This window comes from Pongo pygmaeus, chromosome 4 (assembly GCF_028885625.2).
Source record: "Pongo pygmaeus isolate AG05252 chromosome 4, NHGRI_mPonPyg2-v2.0_pri, whole genome shotgun sequence".
Lineage (NCBI taxonomy): Eukaryota > Metazoa > Chordata > Mammalia > Primates > Hominidae > Pongo > Pongo pygmaeus.
This window is the reverse complement of record NC_072377.2, coordinates 99,437,639-99,462,915: the sequence shown is the minus strand read 5'-3', so window position 1 is coordinate 99,462,915 and position 25,277 is coordinate 99,437,639. Positions and strand designations below refer to the sequence as shown.

Below are 25,277 nucleotides of genomic sequence, written 5' to 3'. Positions count from 1 at the left end.
TTATGGTGGTCATTTCACAGTGAATACATGTATCAACACATCAAGTTGTACACCTTAAAAACATACAATTTTTATATGCCAATGATATCGCAATAAAACACTTTAAAACACATGCTGAAATTAAAAAAAATAGTGTCATATAGTAATCTTAGATGGTAAGATTGTAGAATAGCCATTAAAAGTGTTTATTGTTGTGAAGCACTTCAAATAAATTTTCAAAAGAAAAGGGAATGGTATACCTCTTTGTTCCTGTCACCCATACTCAACAATATCCACTTTACCTGTGCCCTCTGACCCCCAGCTATTATATTTAGAGGCAAATCCCAGACAGATCATTTCATTTGTAAATTATAATCTTTTTCATAAATAATCTTTATAGATTATCATATTATTTAGCAAAATAAATGAATGTGAGAAGAGCAAATGTTTTAGGAAAAAGAATAATCATGAGTACTTCTTCTTTTAGGGGTTAGCAAACTTGTATGAGAAATATAATCACATAAATGCTAAGGATGACTTGCCTGGTGTTTACCAAAAGCTCCTGGATCTTTATGAAAGGTAGGAAATGTATGAGGAAAGTCCAGTTTCTTTCAAAACTTGAATTTTAATAAACTGATTAAAAATCATATAGAAGTATTCCAACATTTACTGGGAATTGGGAAGCTTTTTTCTTTCAAACATTTGTCACAGAATCTTTTGTGATTGAAATAGAATCAAAACACTACTAGTAAGAGGATTGACTAATTTTGGAACTTTGATATTATTTTCAGTCAATATAATAGAAGATAATATTTCTTAAACCTTTTCTTTTTTATGAGGAGCTCATTTTAGAAAATTTTACTGTAATATGAAAGAAGATATGTTCTAATTTAAAATAGTACCTGAAATTATTATTGGAATACTTAAATTTTAGTGTTTTAAGTCCTTGGTTATTTTTATTAATCAGATTCAAAATCCTTTTGTGTGTGTGTGTGTTTTGTTTTGTTCTAAGTGTTGACAAACTGAAGTGGTGTGATGTCTGCAAGAAACTTGTGGATCTATATTACCAAGAAAAGAAACACCTAGAGGTTGGTGAATGATTTTCTGACTTCTTTTAATAATAGATGGGCTGGGCGTGGTGACTCACACCTGTAATCCCAGCACTTTGGGAGGCTGAGGTGGGCAGATCACCTGAGGTCAGGAGTTTGAGACCAGTCAGACCAACATGGAGAAACCTTGTCTCTACTAAAAATACAAAATTAGCTGGGCATGGTGGCACATGCCTGTAATCCCAGCTACTCAGGAGGCTGAGGCAGGAGAATCACTTCAACCCAGGAGGCAGAGGTTGTGGTAAGCTGAGATTGTGCCATTGCACTCCAGCCTGGGCAACAAGAGCGAAACTCCATCTCAAAAAAATAAAATAAAATAAAATAAAAATAGATGGGGTTCTATGCTTTTGCTATTTTCATATATTAACAGATTAAAAATGTTTTTATTTGCAGATTTTACATTTTTATTGGCATTTTTACATTTTGGACAAAATAATTTAAAATCTCCTTCTTTAATAGGTGGCTCGAACATGGCACAAGTTGATAAAAACACGGCAGGAAGAAGGTGCAGACAACCAAGAGCTTCATCAACTATGGAGAAAATTGACTCAGTTCCTGGCTGAAAGTACAGAGGACCAGAATAATGAAACTCAGCAATTGGTATTGACTCATTTATTCCTCAAGTTTGTTCATGAAAATTGATCATTTAATTGAATTTAGAAAATGGAAACATAATTGATCATTGTCATTTTAATTTCCATTTCCCTAGTAATGTTGAGCATCTTTTCATGTGTTTATTTGCACCTGTATATTTTCTTTGGTGAAGTGTGTGTTCACATCTTTGCTCATTTTTTATTGGGTTTATTTCTTTCTATGGGGTTTTTTTAAAATTTTTAATTTTCATAGGTTTTTGAGGAACAGTTGGTATTTGGTCATGAGTAAGTTCTTCAGTAGTGATTTGTGAGATTTTGGTGCACCCATCACCCGAGTAGTATACACTGAACCCAATTTATAGTCTTTTATCCCTCACCTTCCCCTAAGTCCCCAAAGTCCATTGTATTATTCTTATGCCTTTGTGTCCTCATAGCTTAGAGTGAGAACATACAATGTTCTTATCATATGTTCACATATGAGTGAGAACATACGATGTTTGGTTTATCATTCCTGAGTTACTTCGCTTAGAATAATAGTCTCCAGTTCCATCCAGGTTGCTGCAAATGCTATTAATTCATTCCTTTTTATAGCTGAGTAGTATTCCATTGTGTGTGTATGTGTGTGTCTGTGTCTATCTATATATATATATCACAATTTCTTTATCCACTCATTGATTGATGGGCATTTGGGCTAGTTCTGTATTTTTGCAGTTGTGACTTGTGCCGCTATAAACATACATGTGCAAGTATCTTTTTTGTATAATGACTTCTTTTCCTCTGGGTAGATACCTAGTAGAGGGATTGCTGGATCAAATGGGAGTTCTACTTTTAGTTCTTTTTTTTTTTTTTTTTTGAGGCAGAGTGTCACTCTGTTGCCCAGGCTGGAGTGCAGTGGTGCAATCTCGGCTCACTGCAACCTCTGCCTCCTAGGTTCAAGCAATTCTCCTGCCTCAGCCTCACAAGTAGCTGGGATTACAGGCATGTGCCACGATGCCTGGCTAATTTTTGTATTTTTAGTACAGATGGGGTTTCACCATGTTGGCCAGGCTGATCTCAAACTCCTGACCTGAAGTGACCCGCCCATTTCAGCCCACACTGTTTTCCACAGACAGAGTCTCCACACTGTTTTCCATAATGGTTGTACTAGTTTACACTCCCACCAGCAGTGTAGAAGTGTTTCCTTTTTACCGCATCCACACCAACATCTATTTTTTTTATTTTTTGATTATGGTCATTCTTGCAGGAGTAAGGTGGTATTGCATTGTGGTTTTGATTTGCATTTCCCTGATCATTAGTGATGTTGAGCATTTTTTCATATGTTTGTCAGCCATTTGTATATCTTCTTTTGAGAATTTTCTATTCATGTCCTTAGCCAACTTTTTGATGGGATTTTTTTTTTTTTCTTGCTAATTTGTTTAAGTTCCTTATAGATTCTGGATATTAGTCCATGAATTACATTGGAAATAGGACATTCAATGATGATTCAATGGATGCTCAAAAAAAAAAGGATTGTATGTTAGACAAGGTATTTTGTAAATGTACAATTTTAAATTCACAGAGGCTCTTCTAGATAAAGTCAGAATTATTGGCCTGTAGTCTCATACGGAGTCTGGATGGAGTGGAATTGGTACTCATGGTATCAGAATTTCATTCTCTTGTGTTCATAAGAATCTGCAATACATCAGTAACTTAATCGCTGTAAAAAAGAAACTGAATTGGCTTTCACAAAACTGCTTATGGTGTCTAAAAAGTTATACCTTTAAAGGTGTGTTTCTTTACACTTCTGAACTAAGAGTACTGAATTACTTTGAGGTTTAGCAATTCCACTGTTTAGAGTATTTATATTTAGTATTTAGAGTAAATTTAGTATTTAATATATTTATATTTAGTATTTTTCACCTAGAAAAAAAGTCTTTATGGTGCAGATTTTAAAGTAATTGAGAAGAATTTTTGGAAGACTAAAAAATAATTGGTTTTGAACCACATTTGGAAAATATATCTGTCATTCTCCTTTTTTTATTTGTAACTTTAAAAGTCAACTTTATGTCTTATTATAGTAAATAGCTACTTAATGTACATTTGTTAAATTGAGTAGAATTTTTAAATAAACAAATATAGACTGTATAGGATAGGAAGTTCATTTCTTTGTATATGTGTTCATTTATTCACTCATCAATTTGTTTATTCAGAAAATATTTATTGACTAACTATTATGTGTCAGGCAGGGTCCTAAGAGCTGGGGATAAAAATGTGAGAATAAGATTTCTTTTTTGTGTGTGATAACATGATTTATCTGTGCATAGATTCAGTTGTGGAAAAAATTGAGCAGTGACAAAATTAGGTAGCTTAGCAGTTTCTCTTAAATTGTATATCATAATATAACTTTATTATTTTCCTTAAAATAGTGTAGGTTACCAGAATATCACACACATTTCAAAATAAGTAAAATAACTTTTTGGATGGTCTATCCTACCCTCCTCCATGACAGAGAATTAATTGTACTTATGATTTTAAGAATTGATTTCTAACTGGTAGTAATAGATAAAAGGATGGGGGGATTTATTGTTACCTACCTTGAATACTGAGTATTTAGAAAAAAATGTATTACAGATTTTTCATTTGGAATAATTTTATTACTGTTTTTAAAAATCTTTTATGCTAGACTGTTTTGAGCTATGTTCCTTCTTTGTAAGATTGTTAACTTTATCAGGGCAGCAAAATTTTACTTATTTACATAGACTTTATACCATACTTTCCAAAGAAATTTGAGATATTGAATTACATTATGGCTTTTTGGTATTAAGTCATGAGTATTCATTTTAAAATGCAGAACGTGTAGCCAGCTGAGTGGTATGAAGTGCTTTATACCACTTGCCTTGGATTCTAGTATTGCTGTTCTTATTCAAGACATATTTAGAAGGCCTGTTGGCCTTCAAAGCCAGTTAATACTGCATAAGAGAAGTGATGGAATGTTCTTCAGAGTCAGCTAATACTGCATAAGAGAAGTGATTTCATAACAGTTCAGTCATATCTCTGCTTTTCTTTTACCAAAAGTATCACCCAACTTTATAACTGTTTTTTAAAGGTTGAAGATTTGCTATCATTGAAGATATTTCAAAGGACGTGCTAGTGATTTCAGAATTGTTTTAAAAATGATATGTGAGCAGTAGCAGCTATACTAGCATATAAGACTACACTCTGGTTGACTACTTTGTAGGAGACAGCAGGCACTTGGAAGTGCGTTTTGTTAAATTAATGTTGTTAATGTATAGTTGTTACTTACCAGTTGAGTGCAGTTTGCTGGCCAGTTGGAGTTAGAATGCATTCCAAAACTTACATATACATTTTTTTCCTCATTGAAGTTGTCAGGGTCAGACTGTAGAATACATTTGCAGTTAATTGAAGGTGTAGTTTGTGTAAGAGAGTCTTATACATTTAATCATTTGTCATTTAAGTATGATACAGATGATAGCTTTTTTATTTGTTTCAGCTTTTAACTGCTTTTGAGAATGCACTGGGATTATCAGATAAGATTCCTAGTGAAGATCACCAAGTACTTTATAGGCATTTCATTCAGAGTTTATCCAAAGTAAGTTGATTTTTTAAATCTCTAATGTGACTGGTATGTATTTCTAATCAGGAAAGTGTTCATAAATACATTTTACTACTACTAGAATGTTGTGTATTTCGCTTTTATATTTTCAAGTTTCCTCATGAGTCTGCTAGATTGAAGAAGGCCTGTGAAGGAATGATAAACATCTATCCTACTGTACAGTATCCATTAGAAGTGCTTTGTTTGCATTTAATTGAATCAGGTAATTTCTTCCTTATTATAGTGTGTGTCCTAGAGGTGTGTGATTATGTGAGTGATGTTATTAATCAAAAAATGTTTTAGTGTCTACCATGTTTAAGGTGTTGTTTCTGTGTTTCTGGACATAAAAAGAAGTATAATGTGTAGTCTTTGTGTACATGAAAAGACTAATAAATATAGGAAAGTACAGTAATACAGAAGAATTATGGGTTGCCAGATTTATTGTTAGTCAGTGAAATCTTTTTAATGGTGGGAATTGGAGGGGGTCTTGAATTTAACTAGATAAACAGGAGTAGGGGAAATGTATTCCAGCTGGCATGAGCAGAGATGTGGAGCTGGGTGCATTTTTTAGGAATGGTAAAATAGGTTTACTTGCTATAGTGGAAGAAATAACTAAGATATATTTTGGCTAAATAGGTCAGGCTATATTACACAGAGCTATGAATATCACAGAAAGGATTTTTGGAAAGTTTAGCTGCCTCAGTGTTGATGTTATGTCACAGTGTCATAAGAACACTGTTATGAATACTGTAATATTATAAAGTAATTAAATTCCTGAATCTCCTTTTTTAATGAAATAGAGCATATTCAAGTGGGAGAATTTGTCTCTGTGTATACTTCATGCTCTTGTATCTTCATGTACTTTGTTTGGGAGGAAGAGAGAAGTGATGACAACTAGCTTGCTGGGAGTTGGCTAACCTGTAGCTGTGGATGTCTTGTGTCCAGGGCTGGTATTCCATTAGTTTACAAGAGGTTGGCTATATTGGTTTTTCACTAGCCTCTTTCCTTTTGGTCAGTATCTGTGCTGAATAGATTTTTTTTTTTTTTTTAAATAACCTGAATTTCATGCCTTATTCTCTTGAGGTGAACAAATTCACAGAAGTTAGTCACTGAAATAGAAATATTAGTACATACACCAGTGTGGTAGTGATTGTCAATTATTGTGGAGCTTTACTAATCCATTTAGTTTTTTTCACTTTGTTGCTAAATGAGTATGTACATGAGAATGCTTTGTATGTGAATGACCCTCACATGTGTCATAGTGAAAAAAGGGTTGAAAACTACTGCTAAAGATAACTGTGAAGGGAAAATTCCTTGGTAGAAAATGACCATTGCACCTATCTCAGTTCTCCTCATTTTAACTCTCCTTTAAAGTCCTCTTTTACTTTTTTTTTTTTTTCCCCTGGTGTCTGAATAAAAAAATGCTATTACCGGCCGGGCGCGGTGGCTCACGCCTGTAATCCCAGCACTTTGGGAGGCCGAGGCGGGCGGATCACGAGGTTAGGAGATCGAGACCATCTTGGCTAACACGGTGAAACCCCGTCTCTACTAAAAATACAAAAAATTAGCCGGGCGCGGTGGCAGGCGCCTGTAATCCCAGCTACTCAGGAGGCTGAGGCAGGAGAATGGCGTGAACCCGGGAGGCGGAGCTTGCAGTGAGCCGAGATAGCGCCACTGCACTCCGGCCTGGGCGAAAGAGCGAGACTCCTTCTCAAAAAATTAAAAAAAAAAAAAAAAAATGCTGTTACCTTCAGCTCTGGTTTTGGTAGAAGCAGATGCCCTTTGCCTTACTTTAGCTGAGTCAAAGATAGACTTAGGAGAGTACTTTTTACTACCATAAGAAGAAAGAGAACATAAAAAGTATAGTGAGTGGAGTATAAAGTCTTAAACTAACATGGTGTGCAGGACAGATTGTATAGAAGGTGGACCAGCTCCAGTAGACTAGGTGACACTAGGTTTGAATGAACGAGGAGTACGATAGTGAAGATAGAAAGGAACAGATGAATGAAAAAATGAAAGTGATTTCTTAGAGGGAAAGAGAGGCAAAAATCAATTTTAATTTTCACCTCTCCTGAAAAGTTGGCCCAATATGGCATGATGATTTGTGTGAAATGTAGGTTATTGAGAGGAGATGTTAATGGGGCAGTTAATGGGAAATGCCCATCAGTGGTTTGCCGATGAGAGATCAATACTAAGGGCAGACATATGGTTTGGAAGTCATTTGCATGTAGGTGAAAATGATGTGGAATGGTTGCCATCAGAGGAGGACTAAAGGGAAAAATACTGAGAAATGTACTTTGGGCAATGCTGGCTGGCTTGGAGGGAAAGAGATGAAAAAGAGAAAGGGAGTAAGTGGAGGAAGAGAAGGGATGAGGTCAGAGAAGAAGGTGGACTCTGACGAGAAGCAACACAGACGACAGGGAAAGAGCATTTCAGAAGTGAGATTATTATGGTCTGTCTTGACAGATTGAGCCAACTGAGTTTATGATTATGAGGCTTTTTATTAAGGCTATCTTTTTAAATGAAAGTGATTGAATTAGAGCTTAGATTACAGTGATGGGGAAAGAATGGGAAAAAGCAGGTATACAAAGGAAAGTGGACTTGACTAAGTGCATTAGGGAGTAGTAGGATGAGAAAGTGAAGCCCGCAGAAGGGATAGTAAGCTTTTAGAGGGGTGGCAGAAGAACTGCAATAGCTGCCTGGCAGGAGTGGTGTAAGAAGAAAGAGTTAGTAGGTTAGTTAGTTAACATTATGAGTGTTGCACTGAGGCTGAGGAGGATGAGGTACACCAAGTACAAGGAGCATACTTATGAAGTCTTGTGATTTTTTTTTTTTTTTTCCTGATAGGAAGCTTAGTTCCAAAATCACCCAGATCCTTCCAATTTTAATATAAGACTCAGTGTGTTCCAAAGATAAGTAGGCTGATTTTCTTTATTGTATGGCCCCTGGTACCAATTCTTTTTCCCTATTCTGCTGTTACTGTTGTTATTGAAAAATTAATGGCTGGTGTTCATTCTTTTCTCTTTATTTCCTATTCATCTGTTTAGGGTTTGCACCATTACCTCAGTCTTGCCTTGTTCGCATGCCAAATGACACAGTGAATACTTTGAAAATTCTTTTTGAGGACTAACGGAATGCTTTCTCAATAAGCATAAATGTACCTATAATATAGACTTGTCTTTATATTCTAAAAAGCCTACAAAATAATAGAAAAAAATAGGATCAACAAATAGTCTACAGAGTTTTGCATATAAATTCAGTGGTTGACAAAGTGCTCTGATAAAGAGATAGTGAAGGGATTATACTGATTGATTAGAAAGTGTCTTGGTTTAAATGAAAAAATCATTTTTGAATAAGGTTCTAGATTTGTATTATGTAGAATGGAAAGAAAAGAAGGTCTATATCACAGCAAAAAGAGTGTATATGTGGATATTTACAGATATGGTAAAACCAGGGAAGAGTTCTTTCCCTTCTGAATTGTGTTGCAGAGGAATTTGTGGAATTGAGCAATTTAGGTTTAGGTACATTTCAAGTTAAAGTAGTATTCTTGAGGTGGAAGTTCAATAGTTAATGTAGGACAATAGGAATCTATGCTTTTTTCTTTTTACTGCTCCTCTAAACCCGACTTTCAGTGTATTGAGAACTGAGAATCTGTAAGGTCTCTGAAGTCTGAGCCGCCCTCCCACAAAGTACTTCAGTATGTACAGAATTTGCTTCTTCACAGCAGTTAATCACTGGGTTCTCCTCCACTGAGAACAAATGTATTTCATTCTCCTTTGTCCTGCTTTGCCTGTTGAGAATTGAAAATTCGTTTTCAAAATGACTCAGTTTATTAAGCTTCATGTAACAAGTAGTGAATGGCTTTCACAGTTGTCATCTGTTGAAATTTTTTTTCATGCTAAATGACTTTTTTATTTATCTTATTTTGCTTTGTTGCTGAAATGGGGGAGGATAAAAAAGCTTGGTTCTTCAAATTCAAGCAGAAAAGAGCTGGTTTAAGATTTTGTGCTTTAAAACTATTAGAAAATCCAGGTGAAAATAAATATGAATGCCACCAAATTGTACATGTTTTTTGTTCCCCCTCTCAAGCTAAGTTTATTTAAAAGAAAAATTAGATAGTATTGATGAGCTTTTTTTGGGATGTCAGAAATTGATTTTTTTAAAACCGACTTTTTGTAGTAAACTTTAAGAAACAGAATTTCATAGTTATTACTTAGCATCCAACATGGACCTCTTCAGAATACCCTCTACCCTTGGAATTTTAGCATTCATCAGCCCCAAATCTGGCTTGCTTTTTTGAGAAATAAAAATAATATTGTCTGACTGTTTTAAAGTTGTTAAATGTGGAACCTTAGAATCCTTTAAATGTTAAAAAGAGCAGGTAAGTAAATGATTTTCTATTCATTTGCAATGAATAGAATTCAAAAGCAATGAATTCTATTTCCTCTGTTTTTGTCCTCCACCAAGGTATTTATTTAGCTAGTATTCTCAACAAGAATAAGTATGAAGAAGAGAAGGATTGAAAGTTGAAGCTGAAATATTCCTTGTCTCTTTATGCAAGGATTATTAGTGTTGTTATTACTGTTGCTAGTTTTGGGAACACTATAGAAAATTCCTCTCAGTGCCACTTGGTCATATGCAGAGAATTGTTACCCAGGGCTGAACATGAACATAGTCTCCCCAAATCTTATTTTGTTTTTATTGTTATGCTCCCAGGCTTTAGCAAAGGAAATATGTTAGGAAGGTTTACCTTGTTTTAAAAGTCATTTATGTTCATCTCAGCCTTTTGGAAACTATTTTCGTGTACCAACCCACACTTTGATTACCTGTGTGTTGTTTAAGCTACCCTAAATATGGATGTTCATTGGAGAGATGCAGATTTTTCTTTCCTGTTTTCATCCCAGGTATATTTCCTGTAATACAGGCAGTTTATGTAGTCAAGGTAGTCTGTCATAAATTATGTTTCTATGGAGGCAGAGTGTTTAGACTCAGTGGGTAGAGATAAAAGATAAGAGTTTGATAGCTGTTTTTTTTTTTAGGATGGTGAAGATTTTTAATTTTTTATAGTAATTTTCAGCTGTTACCTGTTAACAGACTAAGCCTTTTTGAACATCAGTTCATAATGGTATTTTTAAAGGATCGTCACAAAATTTAATGAACACCTACCATGTATCAGATGCCATGCCGGTCTCTACTCTCCAGAGGTTACCATTTAGCCACAGAGGCAATAAGGGCAGGATATACATGTTATAAGACTAATAGTAAAGGTGGTATATGGTGTTAGCAAATATTGTAGACCTGTGGCCTTTAAGTATGATCTCTGGACCAGTAGCATCAGCATCACCTGGTAATTTCTTAGAAATGCAAATTCTTAGGTCTTAAACAGACCTACTGAACCATAAACTTCAGGGATAGGGCTCAGCAGACTGTGTTTTAACAAGTCTTCCAAGTGATTCTGATAGTGCAGACAATGTCTAGTTTAGACAATACCACTGGATCAAAAGGGAAAAAGCCGCTAGTTTTCTTGGGAGGATATAGGGTGTATGGAACTAGGCATATCTATTTTTGGAATTCATATTTATGGAAGCTATGGTGAGAACATACTGACAAGGAAGTTCATGCCTGGAAGCATAATAGTAGCAGGCTTGTGTCTTTTTCACTGGCTTACTAATCAAAGTAGTATTTCTTCCAATTTGTTTTCATATTTTGCCAAACATACTGAAGTTTTAACTCTTTAGCCATTATGAATTCTTTTCATTTTTGGTGCTAACTTGGATTTCTAAATCAGTATTTAACATATTACTATGTATTACTAATGGATTATACATTGGTTTGCAAATGGTTTTCAAAAATTGGAAATATATGAGCTACATGGTATTATGCAAATAATTTACCTTTGACATCTGTGACTGAAACAGTGGTTCTACATGTGGTTTGGACTTATATGTTTTATATAGTTATTAAAGCATCGGGTCTTTTTTTTTCAGGAATTTTTTTTGTTTCCCATATTTATTGCTTCAAGTTGTAGTCTGTCTTTTTAAGAATTCTCCTGTGTGATTAAATGATTTATTAAACTTGTGAATGCTATTCACAATTTATTCTAAAACAGAAATTACAAATTGTTGTTTGTTTTTGTGCTTTTCTGGGATTGAGATTGGGGAAAATGGAAATATTACAAAATATATAATGTTTTCTAAACTATTTTACCAAAATAAATTTGAAAATAAAGTAAATGTAGGCATCGATGACTATTTCATAAGTGTCACAATTCACTTATATAGAAAAAGATAGTTTTAGAAAAATGTGGAAATGTACTGGTAAATTTGTAGACTTCAGAGGAATGTGACTAAGTCTTTGTGCAGTGTCCTGATGAGTAACCCGCCTATCTTGTGATCCTTGGATGCTGGAAGAGTCCGCTGGATCTGACTGCCATGTCTCTAGCAGCGCATGGTTGCCCAGGAAGAGAACTTGAGGAAGACTCTCTGCTGTGACAAGGGCCCCTTCATTTAACAACCAAATTGTTACAGCTGGCAAGCAGTAGACTATGCGGCTTAGTCTACTGGCAAGTAGCAGGTTTCTTGTCTGAAATCCTAAAGTGGTTTCTACTTACAGTATTTAAGAAGATGAAAAAGCATAATTATTTAAATTAAATGTTAATATTTTCTGCATTTGCTGGTCTATTTAAGTTTTTCATTTCTGGAGTCAGCATGTGGTGAAGGATGCATAAGAATATAAAGGCAGATTTTGAGATTTAAGAATATGGGTTTGGGCATTTAGAAACTCGATATATGTGTACTAATAACCTTTTCTTTTAATTCCAGGAAATCTTACTGATGAGGGGCAGCAGTATTGTTGTAGATTAGTGGAAATGGATTCAAAAAGTGGTCCAGGCCTCATTGGCTTAGGCATTAAAGCATTACAAGACAAAAAGTATGAAGATGCTGTTAGGAACCTAACAGAAGGTAAATGTACGGTGTATGGCATGTAACGTGAAGTATCATTATTATTCAGTCAGTAGGCATTTATCTTTGAGCCTTTCTTTAAGGAATGTCTATCTAAGATGGAAGGGAAAAAATGTACCTGCATACCTTGAACTCTGCTTAGGTTTGAACTCTGATTCTGCTTATCTCTAATTTCAAGACCTCAGAAGAATTAAACTTACTGTGTGTCAGTGTTTTCATTTGTAAAATAGGGATATCTATATAGAAAGAAAGAAAAAAGAAAGAAAGCAAAGCGAAAAGCAAATCGGGAGGGAGAGGGAGGGAGGGAGGAAGGCAGGAAGGCAGACATGTAGATATATATGCATTAGGAACTTAGGCTTTAACTTAGTCTTACTAGGTATGATGTTTCTGGAAGAATCTACATTCAAATTATAGATCTGAATGGTAAATACAAGCCAGGTAGGTGGTTGAAGGGAATGGGAAGAACATTTTAGGCAGAGATGAATCTGTGAAATAGCCTTAGCTAAGAGGAAAACTGTTGTTCAGAGAACTGCAGGTAGTTCACCAGGGTTTGAGAATGAAGTGTATGTACAGGAGGGGACAAGAAGTGAGATTGTAGAAGGGCCTAGCAAGACCTTGGTAAGGAGTTTGCACAGTATCCTGACAACAGTGGGGAATCAGTAAAAGATTTTTATCGGGGGAATTTTATAATCTGATTTGTTTTTTTAGAGATATTCTAGCTACAGTGTAAAGAATGCATTGGGGTGGATGGCAAGCACTTGTAGTGATTTGGGATAAAGATGGTGGAGGTCTGAACTGATGTGGAGATGGAGAAAAATGTATGGTGGGGAATGAATTGAGGCAGAGAATCAGTGTGACTTTGTGACTGATAAGATACGAGAAATGAAGAGGGGAGGAGTCTGATTTGGAGAGTAGGCATTGGTGCTGTTCATCTATGTAGTCACAGAAACCTTGTTTTTTGTGATTTTTTTTATCCTTTTAGGGTTAAAGGAAAGCCCTGTCTGCACAAGTGGATTGTATCATCTGGCAGAAGCCCAGGTCAAAATGCATAGACCTAAAGAAGCTATTCTTTCATGCAGTCAAGGTATTTTTGATACCTTTTGGGTTGACACATAAGGGTGACCAACCCTATTTGTTTTTATCTTAAAGGACAAAGATAGTGATTTTAAAAACCAAAATGCTATATTTTGTATTTTAAATTGCTAATTTTAATTTCAATGAGGTTAAATAAAAGTATGCATGCATGTGTACTAGTGTGTTTATTTTTAAACTGACAATGAATATTTAGCAAAATTTTCCTGCATTTGGAATATTGACATAGTCAGTTTAGGCTTGGGTGTAGAGGTCCTGTCTTTGTAACAAGGAAGTTTCTGGTGTGTCCAAGACACATGAGTTCTTAATTTCTCTGATATAGAGAGGGGAAACCTTAGGCATCTTGGAGCCTATTTGAATGTGACAGGGTGAGGGGTGGGGATAGGAAATCATGAAAGTGGTTCACTGTTTCTGACCCACCTGGTAGCTTGCCCCCTGTAACTAAGAAACAGTTCACCTTGGTCCATTCTAATTCAGCTGCTTTCCCCTTCCAGTATCCTTAATTTCTTATATTTGTTACAGGTGCTTTGGTTGTGGGCTAACCTTTATTGTTTAGCAAATATAGATAGCCATTGTCGTTTTTTAGGATATTCAGTTTTATTATATGTTGTGTGAAGATAGAGGTTTTAAATTCAGATATGTTCTGTTTTAAATTCAGGTCTTTCCATAAGGAAGTCAGGGAAGAATTTATATTTAGCTTTGAGTTAGTCTTCATGTATATTGTTTTGGAAATTTATGCTTATTGTATCTGCAATTTATTATATGTCATCCTTAAAAAAGAAAAAATAAACAGAAGTGATATGGCTGTCTTCATTTGGATACGCTTAATTTTGTCAGCTCTGAAGATCATAGATAATCTTGGTGCGTCTGGTAACAGTCTTTATCAGAGGAATCTTTGTCTTCGTTTGAAAGCAGAGGCTTTGATTAAACTCTCAGATTATGACTCTTCAGAGGAAGCAGTTCGTACGCTTGATCAGGTAGTCTTGTCAAGTTTTTTTCTTCAACTCTAGTTAGTTGTTTCCAATCAACCAGGCAACAACCATTCTCTGCCTACCACAAAATTTACTTATACGGATTTTGTGTTAGAGGTATGAATTCACATCTGCACTTTTATGAGTCATTCATACATTTGGGAACTTCTAAAGTTATTTGTTTGCTTTTTGATTAAGGACTTACAGTACTCATCATATAAGACTATTTCTTTAGTTCTAGACCTCATTCTCCTTTCTTCCTTTTGCCCTCTTAGGTTATTACTACTTGATTATTATTAATTTGAGATTCCAAATTTGTTGCTTCAGGAAGTGTTCTGCAGATTTGACAAGAATAGTTAAGGACACTGTTAGCTTCATGGTAGAGAATGTTTATTTGTTTCATTCAAAGAAAGATTGATATTTCATAATGAAACTGATTTCTTAGTGTTTTGAGTTAAAGCAATTTGAAATTCTATAGTGAAAAAAACAATAACTGGTAAATTATGAATTATAGCATTATGCCCTAAAGATTTTTGTCAGGTAAAGACTATTACTGGTCTAAAATTAAAATTGAGTTTTTAAATCAGTTTTATATATTTCAAAGGGCTTTGTATTTCATAATATTTCTTTAAAATCAGAACCGTTGTCAGCATCCTTCAACAATTAATATTTTCTTGTTTTCTTTTTGCCATCCCACCAATAATGTGTTTTGTGTGAATGCTTTATAAAGGTTTTTCAAATAATGTTTTCACAAAAAACGAATGACTGCTATTTTGGAGAACTAGCAGAGTCCAGGTCTGAGATAGAAAATGTACAAGATGAACCAAGAACACCTTGTCATGCTAGAAAGCAAGAAACTATAAACGGGCTCAGACTACAAAAGGGCTCAAGAGCTAGCATAAAGAGATTCTTACTGGCTAAAGAGGGCATTACTAATGTGGTATATTGAAACACATCAAATATTTTAAATCCATGTGTTCATGATGATTCAGAAAATTCAGCAAATATCCTCAAGAAAACAAATGTTTGGGGGGATGCTAAGAACCCAACTATGAAGAATGAAGGCATTTATCCTGCCTTTTCTATCTGAATCATTCCTCAGGATAATGAAATAATGAAGGTAGGAGAAATTTGCCTTTGTCAAAGTATTCTGTCTAATAAGAGAAAATGACAGAAAATCACCATTTTGCAATCCCCAATGAATTAATAGATCTAGGCATCAAGGGTTAATGGCTACTAACATCACACAAAGGCAATCAGGCTGGGCACAGTGGCTCATGCCTCTAATCCCAACACTTTGGGAGGCCGAGGCAGGTGGATCACTTGAGGTCAGGAGTTTGAGACCAGCCTGGCCAATATGGTGAAACCCTGTCTCTACTAAAAATAGAAAAATTAGTCTGGCTTGGTGGTGCGCACCTGTAATCCCAGCTACTTGGGAGGCTGAGGCAGGAGAATCACTTGAAGCCAGAAAGCAGAGGTTGCAGTGAGTCAAGATCAGACCATTGCACTCTAGCCTGGGCGTCGAAGCGAGACTCTTGTCTCTCAAAAAAAAAAAAAAAAAAAAAAAAAAGACAGTCAGACACAACCAAGTGCAAATACACCTGAAGACCTGAAGTATCCTTGGGAATCTTCAAACCTCTGAACCCAACTACTAATATAAAGAAAATACAGGGAACCAAGGAACATGTTAAACACCTTGAGAATACGTTTAGCAAAATCCAGACTCTGAGAAACTGTGACAAATAGGCCATATTTTTCAACAGTTAAATTGTAAGGAAATAAAAAAAAAAAGAAGGAGGGAGACCTTATTGAGTAAAAGAGACAAGGCATTATCAGTCAGTTCAAATGTATGTATCTTATTTAGATTTTGATTTTTAAAATTGTTCAAATATGAGGTGACTGAGAAATTTGATAGTGTTAAGGATGTTTGTTGGTTTTGTTTAGGTATGATAATGGTAATGTGGTTATGCAACTTAGAAATGAACTTTGAGATATAGATGCTGAAGTATTACAGGTAAAAAGTTAAAATATCTGGGATTTGTGTCAAAATAATCTGAGCAGAAGTGTGGTAAAATTAGTGGAAGTATAGATGAAAAAAATGATTGCTTGTGAGTTTGTGCTTTTGTAGCTGGATGATGGGTACATGTGGGTTTATTATACTAGTTTCTGTAATTTTTTTATGTATATGATATTTTCCCTAATAAAAAGGTTATGAAGAGTGAAGATGTGTTATTAGTGATAGAAATCAGGACCTCTATTTCTTTATTCTATTAGGACCCTGCTTTTCTGTGTTCGTTCTTTAATTAAAGCAAATATTGCTGTGGTTGTGTTGAAGGAGATTTATAGCAGTTCTTTACAATTTTTTTCTAGATTTCTGATGCAGATAATATCCCAGGACTTTTGGTTCTCAAAAGCTTGGCCTATCGGAACAAAGGTTCATTAGATGAAGCTACAAAGGTTGGCTTTTTTATTCAAACTGAGCATTTTTTGAGTTAAAAGCATTTTTATTTGGGTATAGAATTGACAGGTGTCTACTTTATAGATTATGGAAGACCTTCTCTCTTCTTACCCTGACCTAGCTGAAGTTCATGCCCTTGAGGCTTTGATTCATTTCACCAAAAAGGACTATCTACAAGCAGAAAAATGGTAAGGATATATAGATTGCTCATAGAACCATTTACATCTTAGTTCTTTATATTTCTGAAAAATTCAAAGTGAGTAGGCTTGATGAAGATTTGATTTTGCATGAATTTGATCTTTGCAGGCTTTAAGTTTTAGTATTTTAAAGAAATGTATTTAGCCTGTATTTAGAAATACATTTAGAAATGTATTTAGCTATAAAAAATTATATGATGGGTTTCAAATCTAATTAGCTGATCTTGGCCGGGCGTGGTGGCTCACACCTGTAATCTCAGCACTTTGGGAGGCCAAGGCAGGTGATCTCTTGAGCGCAGGAATTTAAGACCAGCCTGGGCAACACGACGAAACCCCATCTCTACTAAAAATACAAAAAGTAGCTGGGTGTGGTGGCACATGCCTGTAGACCCTGCTTCTCAGGAGGCTGAGGCACGAGAATTGCTTGAACCTGGGAGGTGGAGGTTGCAGTGACCCAGGACCATTCCACTGTACTCCAGCCTGGATGACAGAGCAAGACTCGGACTCAAAAAAAAAAAAAAAAAAAATCTAATTAGCTGATCATAATGTTCACTAAGCAGATGTAATGTTCAGTATAGTCTGAACACTTAGCACATGGTAGTGCTAAAAGGCCACTGTGCTTTTTTAAGATCCTCTTCTTCAAAAACAAATCACTTTTTTCCTTATGATAATATAAATCCTAAAGTGATGATTGGTTTCTAATTTGGCACCTCTGAATCACTCAAACTTTGATTGTTCCAACTAGGAGTCTCCTATATTGCATGTGGGTGTGTGTGTATTTGTTTTACTATTTCTTTTTATTACCCTTTGGTGACTTAGTTTTCAGAGAGCTCTTGAGAAAGATACTGAAGTTGCAGAATATCATTACCAACTTGGATTAACATACTGGTTCATGGGTGAAGAGACAAGAAAAGATAAAACAAAGGCTCTTACCCACTTTCTGAAGGTAAAGCAAGTGCTACAATTCAATTCCTAGTTGAAATGGCATTATAAAATAATAAATAATAATCATATACATTAGTTACAATTACTCTTTACTGAACTGTTTTTTGTGCTTTATCTTTCATATGTCAGGTTTTGTGATGGTGTTATATGGGTTTTCAAGGAAAAAATTAAAACATAAAATGTGAAAGTTACTTTTTAAAAAGCATGTGTTGTAGAAAACGAGACGTAATTATCTCTTGTAAACAACACTTTTTTAGGTAATTTTCACTGTAGTTTTATGAGCATACAAGTTAGATGTTTAAATTCCTGTTTTTTTAGATGTTTAACATCTATAAGTCCTACATTCTTATCTTGACTTGTAAGAGCAGATTAATTCAGTAACAGCTCTAATTTCACATTTCCGTTACCAAAAAAGAAAATATTTTTATATTTCCGTTTACTTTCTATAGGCAGTGAGGGACAGCTTTCCTGTCTGTTTTAAATCTTACATCAAAGGATTTTTTGGCATATTTTTGTATGTTTAATGAAATTATTTCTTTTTTCTTTAATCTGTGTATTTACCTTCTGTATTTGTAAAGATACTCATTAAATGAACTTTTAATGTTCTGGTATTATCAATATTTATTTCAAAGGCTGCAAGACTGGATACATATATGGGCACAGTTTTCTGCTATTTAGGTCATTATTATAGAGATGTAGTGGGAGATAAAAACAGAGCTCGTGGATGTTATAGGAAAGCCTTTGAATTAGATGACACTGATGCTGAATCTGGAGCTGCAGCGGTTGACCTAAGTGTGGAGCTTGAAGATATGGTATGTCTAATAACCACTTTTGCTTTTTGTTTTTTAATCCTGAGTATATAAATGAAAATATTTTTATATATGTATACTTGAAAGTTATCATTAGTTTTTTTTCTATAGGTGCAATATAAATATTTTTGCCTGTGTAAGTGAAGTTTTTTTCCATTGGCAAATACTAAATTACTAACCACTTGTTGTTGAAACTGTAGTTTGATGTATACCAGTGTAAGTTTAAAAAATCAGAAGTGGGAAATGAAAATATATTTGTGTACTTTACATGAGCGTTCTTTCTTTTTATAATGTTCAATATATCTAATATTAGTTTTTTCTTATTATTAGGAAACTGCTTTAGCTATCCTAACAACAGTAACTCAAAAGGCAAGTGCTGGAACAGCAAAATGGGCCTGGCTTAGGCGAGGACTATACTATTTGAAAGCTGGTCAGCATTCTCAAGCAGTGGCTGAGTAAGGCACCTTATTGTATTTAAACTATGTTAGACAAGCATAACGGTTCCTTAAATTAAGCATTTTAATTGTCTCTTACCAGGTTGTATTTTGAGAGAAGAAATAACAAAATTACTTTATGATTGATTGGTGTTTATTGTCTGCAGGGCAGTGGAATTGCAGAGATGGTTTAAATGGTGTCCTGTTGTTGAGGAGATAGCCAGATTAGTGAATTGAAGTCTTAAAAAATATGTATAGTAGTTCTCAATAGAAATGTTAGTGATGAGAAGCTGAGGTACATATCTTTGTTGTTCTGCTGACATACATTGTTTTTGGCAAGGGAGACATTTGGCAGCTTAAAGGGCATTGGGAGCAGCTCATATATGATCAATTTGAGTCATTTGATTTGAACAGTACTTAAATGTAAATAAATGTATTTGAATCAAGATAAAATTGTTTCTGGTTTATGTTAGTATCTAGATACAGGCATTTTCACGGAAATGGAATTTGATCAGATATTTAAAGCATGCCTATTGTTTCCATGTTTTAACTGTGGTATTTCTGTTTGGTAAAAGGATTGCTGGTGGGGGATTATGGGCTGATGTGACAAACTGAGATGGACACCTGTCCTGGTAGGATAGAAAACTCGAGTTCTTTGAGATAATCAAGGAAAAGAAATTTTGTTCAGCACTTTTTCAAAAAAAGCATTTTATTCTTATTTGTTATGAAATTAAAATAACATTTCTTAGTATTAAAAAATTAATCATAAAAGGAACAGATTTACCTGCTTTAAATAGCACTTTTGTAAGTAGAAGGAGCCACAGATATATATGATTACTTGAATTATTTATTTTATATTTTCCTTTCAGATTTGGAGATAGTTCTATACTTTTAGTTCTCTTACGGTTTTTTAAATTTTAGTTTACAGGCAGCATTAAGAGCAGACCCAAAGGACTTCAATTGTTGGGAATCGTTAGGAGAAGCATACTTAAGCAGAGGAGGCTACACAACAGCCTTGAAGTCCTTCACAAAAGCCAGTGAGCTGAACCCAGAATCCACATACAGTGTGTTTAAGGTTGCAGCAATACAGCAAATCCTAGGCAAATATAAGGAGGCTGTAGCTCAATACCAGATGATCATTAAAAAGACAGAAGATTATGTGCCTGCTTTAAAAGGTAATTTATTTTTAGTAGCTCCTTTGACTTTTATGATCCTGAAGTATAAAATCCTTGAGTAGATTTCCTGCCTAAATGTATTGAATAACTTGAAACGGACTTCTTTAGTCAACAGCAGGCATCCATATGAACGTCTTACAGTATAGCTTATATAAATTTGAATATAAAAATATCAAATCTTGTTTCATAAGTTAACAGTAATGTGATAGAGATTTAACTTTTAGACAAACAGTATGATAACTATTAGATCTAAAAAGCAATCCCTAAAACATGTTTCCCTACTCTTACATTTTGATAATTAATTCATCATGTCTCCAGAATATCTTAATACCTTTAATTACTTTGTAAGTTATATAGGCTCATTAAATTTTTTTTAAACTTCAGAGACAACTTGCATTGTTTTGTAGTTATCTAAGTCATTTTTGGTAATATAAAATAAAATACCACCATCCATATATAACCTACATTTGTAATGATTGTATTAAAAAAGCTGGGAGCTCATTATATATGCTTACTCTCCTCCATTTCCTTCTTTCTCCTTTTTAAAGAAACTGGTTTTTTTTTCTGTTTGTTTTTTTTAAGGAACGCTTTATGAATTTTTGTGTCATCCTTGCTCAGTAGCCATGCTAATCTTCTTTTTATCATTCCAGTTTTGGTATATGTGCTGCTGAAGTGAGCACATAAATAGTATATTGTAAATGACATATAACTCAGGGCTTGAAACTTTTTAAAAAAAATTTTGTAAAACTCTTTCCTCAAGAGAAGGATAACTCACATTTAAGAAATCTTTACTAGGCACTTTAGGTAATCACTATTTCATTGAATTCTTATAGTATAGCTTGCTATACAGATTTTAATATAAAAAGATCATATCTTGTTTCACAATAGTTAATAAATAGTAATATGATGGAGAGTAACATATAGATAATATCCGCATTTTTTGTAGCCAAAGTTTTAGCAGGTAAGTAACTTGCCCAAAGTCAAGGAAATTCTTGGGTTCCGTAGATAACTTTTTTATAACTTCTAGTGCATGTTTACTCCAACAGAATTCTTCCATTTGAATTTCTTATTGAGTGAATGTAGGATCATGCTTTAAGATAATTTTATAACATACCGTTAAGTTTTATTTTCTGGAAAGTGCTTTAAAATAACACCAATAACTTTATTTGAAGTTCATTTTAAGTGTTTGTTTTATATGTTTTAATAACAGTGACAAACTTACCTGATTTTAGGTTTGGGTGAATGCCATCTTATGATGGCAAAAGCAGCTCTAGTTGATTATCTTGATGGAAAAGCCATAGACTACATAGAAAAAGCACTGGAATATTTTACTTGGTTCGTATTATTCTTATTATTTATTGTTTATTTTTGTAATATTAAAATGAAGCCAAATTTAGAAGATCATTTTATGTATTCTGCTAGATATAGCAATTACTCAGAATGTCAAACATAAAGAATAACAGACAAGCTAATTCTATAACATACATGTTGTATTAATTTTGCACTTGGGGAAACAGATATAATTTCTTCTGCTCTTAGTAGTGGCTGGCATCCTAGATGCATAGGAAAGAATAGGAAGGAAGGAGCAGTCTGCTAGTGGAACAGCAGCTCTGACACCATGTGTTAATGTTCTCTTTCAGTAGGCCTGGAAATGAGTATCTTTAATTGGAACCGATTGGGAAATAGGGCTTCAGGTGCTCAATATGCTATACATTCAGTGGTAAGAGCCAATTGTAGGATTATTAGTAGGTCTTGAAGTTAAGGGGAAATGACAATCTAATTGCTCCTGAGGAGAAACTGAAGGAAAAAAGTGATGTGTCTAATAACAAGAAAGGAATCAGAAAATTTTGAGTAGATTTGTCATTTTATAGAACTGTGAATTCATTGGTTAGGTCAGAAAAAGTGTTATCTGTGGTAGATGACTTCCGAAAGTCCACAAGTTAGATGTACATTTGAATTTTTTGTAACTCTTAAACATCTTCTACTTCCCCTCTTTTCCTGCTTGGTTTCTCCTCTGTTTTCTATTTATTGGTTGTTCCAGAATTGCTTTTCATATGAACCAAATATGAAATGAAAACCTAACCCTTTTTTATCTCACTGAATTTTATTGCTACTTTTCAAGCCTCACATAATGTAGTTCTTTCTAAAGAGAAGGTTACTGTGTAAAGGGCATACTTTATTTGAACTGCTATTTCAGAGTAAATGTGAACCTTTGGGTGACAGTACCTTAGCTATAAATACTGCCTTTCTGAGCCTAGGAAATGTTATTCCGGATAACATGTAACATAACCCATTAGAAGGTGGCATATAAAACAATTATAATCTCCAAATTTATATTTACTTCCAGACTTACAAGGCGTTAATACTATCACAATTATTGTGTAAGGGTGATATAAGTTACTTCAATTTATAGATATTTTATTTTTATTGAACTTAAAATAAGAATTTAGGCTGTTAAAATCGCCTGTTTCACTTTTTTTCTCTCTTCTCATTTTTTGCTGTCAATTTTAGAAATTTTGCTAAGATATTTAGGCAAAGGAACTCCAAATCATATTGCCCTTCCTTTGGATTCTCAGTGGGCTTTTAGTCATGACCACAATAATTAATATTATTTCTTAGGAAGACATTGGAAAATTATTTTTGGCTGGACTCCATGAGTAGAAAAGGCTATGAAAAATGTTCCATCTGCTTTTCCATCTGCCAGTAACATAGCAGCTTGTGATAGCTGATTATTGAGACTTGGCTTAAATGAAATTGCCATGTTTTATTTATAAGATCTCAAGAAGAGAAAAATGAAGAAAAATGTATAGCTGAAGTTTTTCTCATTCCAAAAGGAATTGCCCTCTGTCACCATAATTAATATTTCTCTTTGCTTTTTGAGCTTGTTCATTCAGTCTGCTCTTGTTTCGGTAAATGTAGTTCTTCAGATTTTTATGTTTAGATTTTTGGGTTTTTTTGGTCTCAGGGTATTAATGTTCAACATCACCAATCATCAGGAAAATGCAAATCAAAACCACAGTAAGGTATCATGTCACCCAGTTAGGATGTCTGTTATTCAAAAGACAAAAAATAAAGGCTGGCAAGGATGTGGAGAAGAGGAAACTCTTATATGGTTTATGGGAATGCAAACTAGTATAGCCACTGTGGAGAACAGTATGGAGTTTTCTCAAAAAACTGCAAATAGAACTACCATATAATCCAGCAGACCCACTACTGGGAACTTATCCAAAGGAAAGAAAATCATTATATCAAAGAGACATCTGTACCCTCATGTTTATTGCAGCACCGTTCACAATAGTCAAGATATGGAATCAACCTAGATATTCAACAACAGATGAATGGATAAAGAAAATGTGGTATTCATATACAATGGAATACTATTCAGCCATAAAAAAGAATGAAATGCTATCATTTAAGGCAATTTGGATAGAACTGGGGGACATTATGTTAAGTGAAATAAGCCAGGAACAGAAAGTTAACCACCATATGTGCTTACTCATATGTGGAAGCTAAAAAAAAATTGATCTCATAGAAGTAAAAAGTAGAACAGAGGATACTAGAAGCTGGGAAGGGTAGGGGGAAAGGATATATGGGTAATACTTGTTAAAGGACACAAAATTACAGCTAGATAGGAGGAATAAGTTCTAGTGTTCTGTAGCACTGTAGGATGACTGTAGTTAACAATAATATATAGTTTCAAATAGCTAGAAGGAGGATAGTGAACATTCCTAACACAAAGAAATTATAAATGTTTGAGATGATTAATATGCTAATTACCCTGATCTGATCACAATACATTATATGTATCAAAAAATCTCTGTACCTCATGAATATATATAGTTATGCCAATTAAAAAATAAAATTTACAAAAATCTTTCAGATCTTACCAAATATATTTGGTATATTTTATTTGAGGTGTCTTCATCGATTTTTTGCTGCCATAACAGAATACCACGGACTGGTTAATTTACAAAGAATAGAAGTTTATTTGACTTGGTTCTGGAGGCTGATAAGTCCAGGAGCATGGTGCTGGCATCTTGGTGAGGGTCATCCTATGGCAGAAGGGCAGAATGCAAGAGAAAAAAATGGGACTGAACCTACCCTTTTATTAGGAGCTGACTCCTGTGACAACTAACCCATTCCTACAATAACAGTATTAATCCATTTAGGGAGGTAGAGCCCTCATGACATCATCACCTCTTAAAGGTCCTACTTCTCAACATTGTTGCCCTGGAGATTGAGTTCCCAACTCATGAACTTTGTAGTCAAAACTACACAGCATGAGAGAAGATCTAAAAGCAAAAACCTGAGTTTACAATTGTCAGTTGTAAGAGAGTTACGAACTTTACTGCCTTGGTCGTTGCTTAAACACAAAAAGCATAGTTTTAACATTTTAATATTAAAAGGAAATTGGTCCTGGAAAACTTATTTATTTATTTGTGTGATTGCTGCTACTTCTAATAAAAATCGTGAAGAGTAACAAAAAAAAGTGTCCACAAAATTTCTGGCACTTAAAGTAATCCCTTCCTCCTTCCCTTTCTGCTTTTCTTCTTCCCTTCCTATTAGGGAGGTGATATGATATAATTCAGTTAGGAGGAGGCTAGTAAAGCATTTGCAGTGCTTAATGTACAGTTTTTCTGTTTTAAGTAATAATCAGGGAGATAAACTTCATGCTTTTTATAAATAATTTGTAAGAATCACACTGTTTCTTTTTTTAGTGCTCTACAGCATCGAGCTGATGTGTCCTGCCTCTGGAAGCTAGCTGGGGATGCTTGTACCTGTCTGTATGCTGTCTCACCATCTAAAGTGAATGTTCATGTTTTAGGAGTCCTTCTAGGTCAGAAAGAAGGAAAACAAGTATTAAAGAAAAATGAGCTCCTCCACCTTGGAGGAAGGTAATTTGCAAGGATTGCCAGTTAATAACATTTGAATTGAATTAAGGCATTGTAACAAAAACATAA

General features: G+C 34.4%; 1 protein-coding gene and 1 non-coding gene across 3 annotated transcripts in view; one reads left to right on the top strand and one right to left on the bottom strand.

Annotated features, from left to right (window-relative positions):
* The window catches only part of SKIC3 (SKI3 subunit of superkiller complex), a 96,262-nt gene that overhangs the window by 12,670 nt on the left and 58,315 nt on the right, over window positions 1–25,277 (top strand). For both annotated transcript variants that reach the window (XM_054488010.2, XM_063665015.1), the window contains exons 6-21: window positions 467–558; window positions 992–1,067; window positions 1,548–1,688; window positions 5,172–5,270; window positions 5,388–5,496; window positions 12,095–12,235; window positions 13,218–13,319; window positions 14,165–14,304; window positions 16,669–16,755; window positions 16,841–16,944; window positions 17,773–17,899; window positions 18,531–18,710; window positions 19,038–19,162; window positions 20,063–20,316; window positions 21,549–21,651; window positions 25,035–25,211. In XM_054488010.2, coding sequence (XP_054343985.1) covers window positions 467–558; window positions 992–1,067; window positions 1,548–1,688; window positions 5,172–5,270; window positions 5,388–5,496; window positions 12,095–12,235; window positions 13,218–13,319; window positions 14,165–14,304; window positions 16,669–16,755; window positions 16,841–16,944; window positions 17,773–17,899; window positions 18,531–18,710; window positions 19,038–19,162; window positions 20,063–20,316; window positions 21,549–21,651; window positions 25,035–25,211 — 2,057 coding nt within the window. The remainder of the gene's footprint in view (window positions 1–466; window positions 559–991; window positions 1,068–1,547; window positions 1,689–5,171; window positions 5,271–5,387; window positions 5,497–12,094; window positions 12,236–13,217; window positions 13,320–14,164; window positions 14,305–16,668; window positions 16,756–16,840; window positions 16,945–17,772; window positions 17,900–18,530; window positions 18,711–19,037; window positions 19,163–20,062; window positions 20,317–21,548; window positions 21,652–25,034; window positions 25,212–25,277) is intronic.
* On the bottom strand, window positions 20,890–20,996 carry LOC129037661 (U6 spliceosomal RNA). The gene has a single exon (XR_008502896.1). It is a non-coding gene; the product is annotated as a U6 spliceosomal RNA (small nuclear RNA).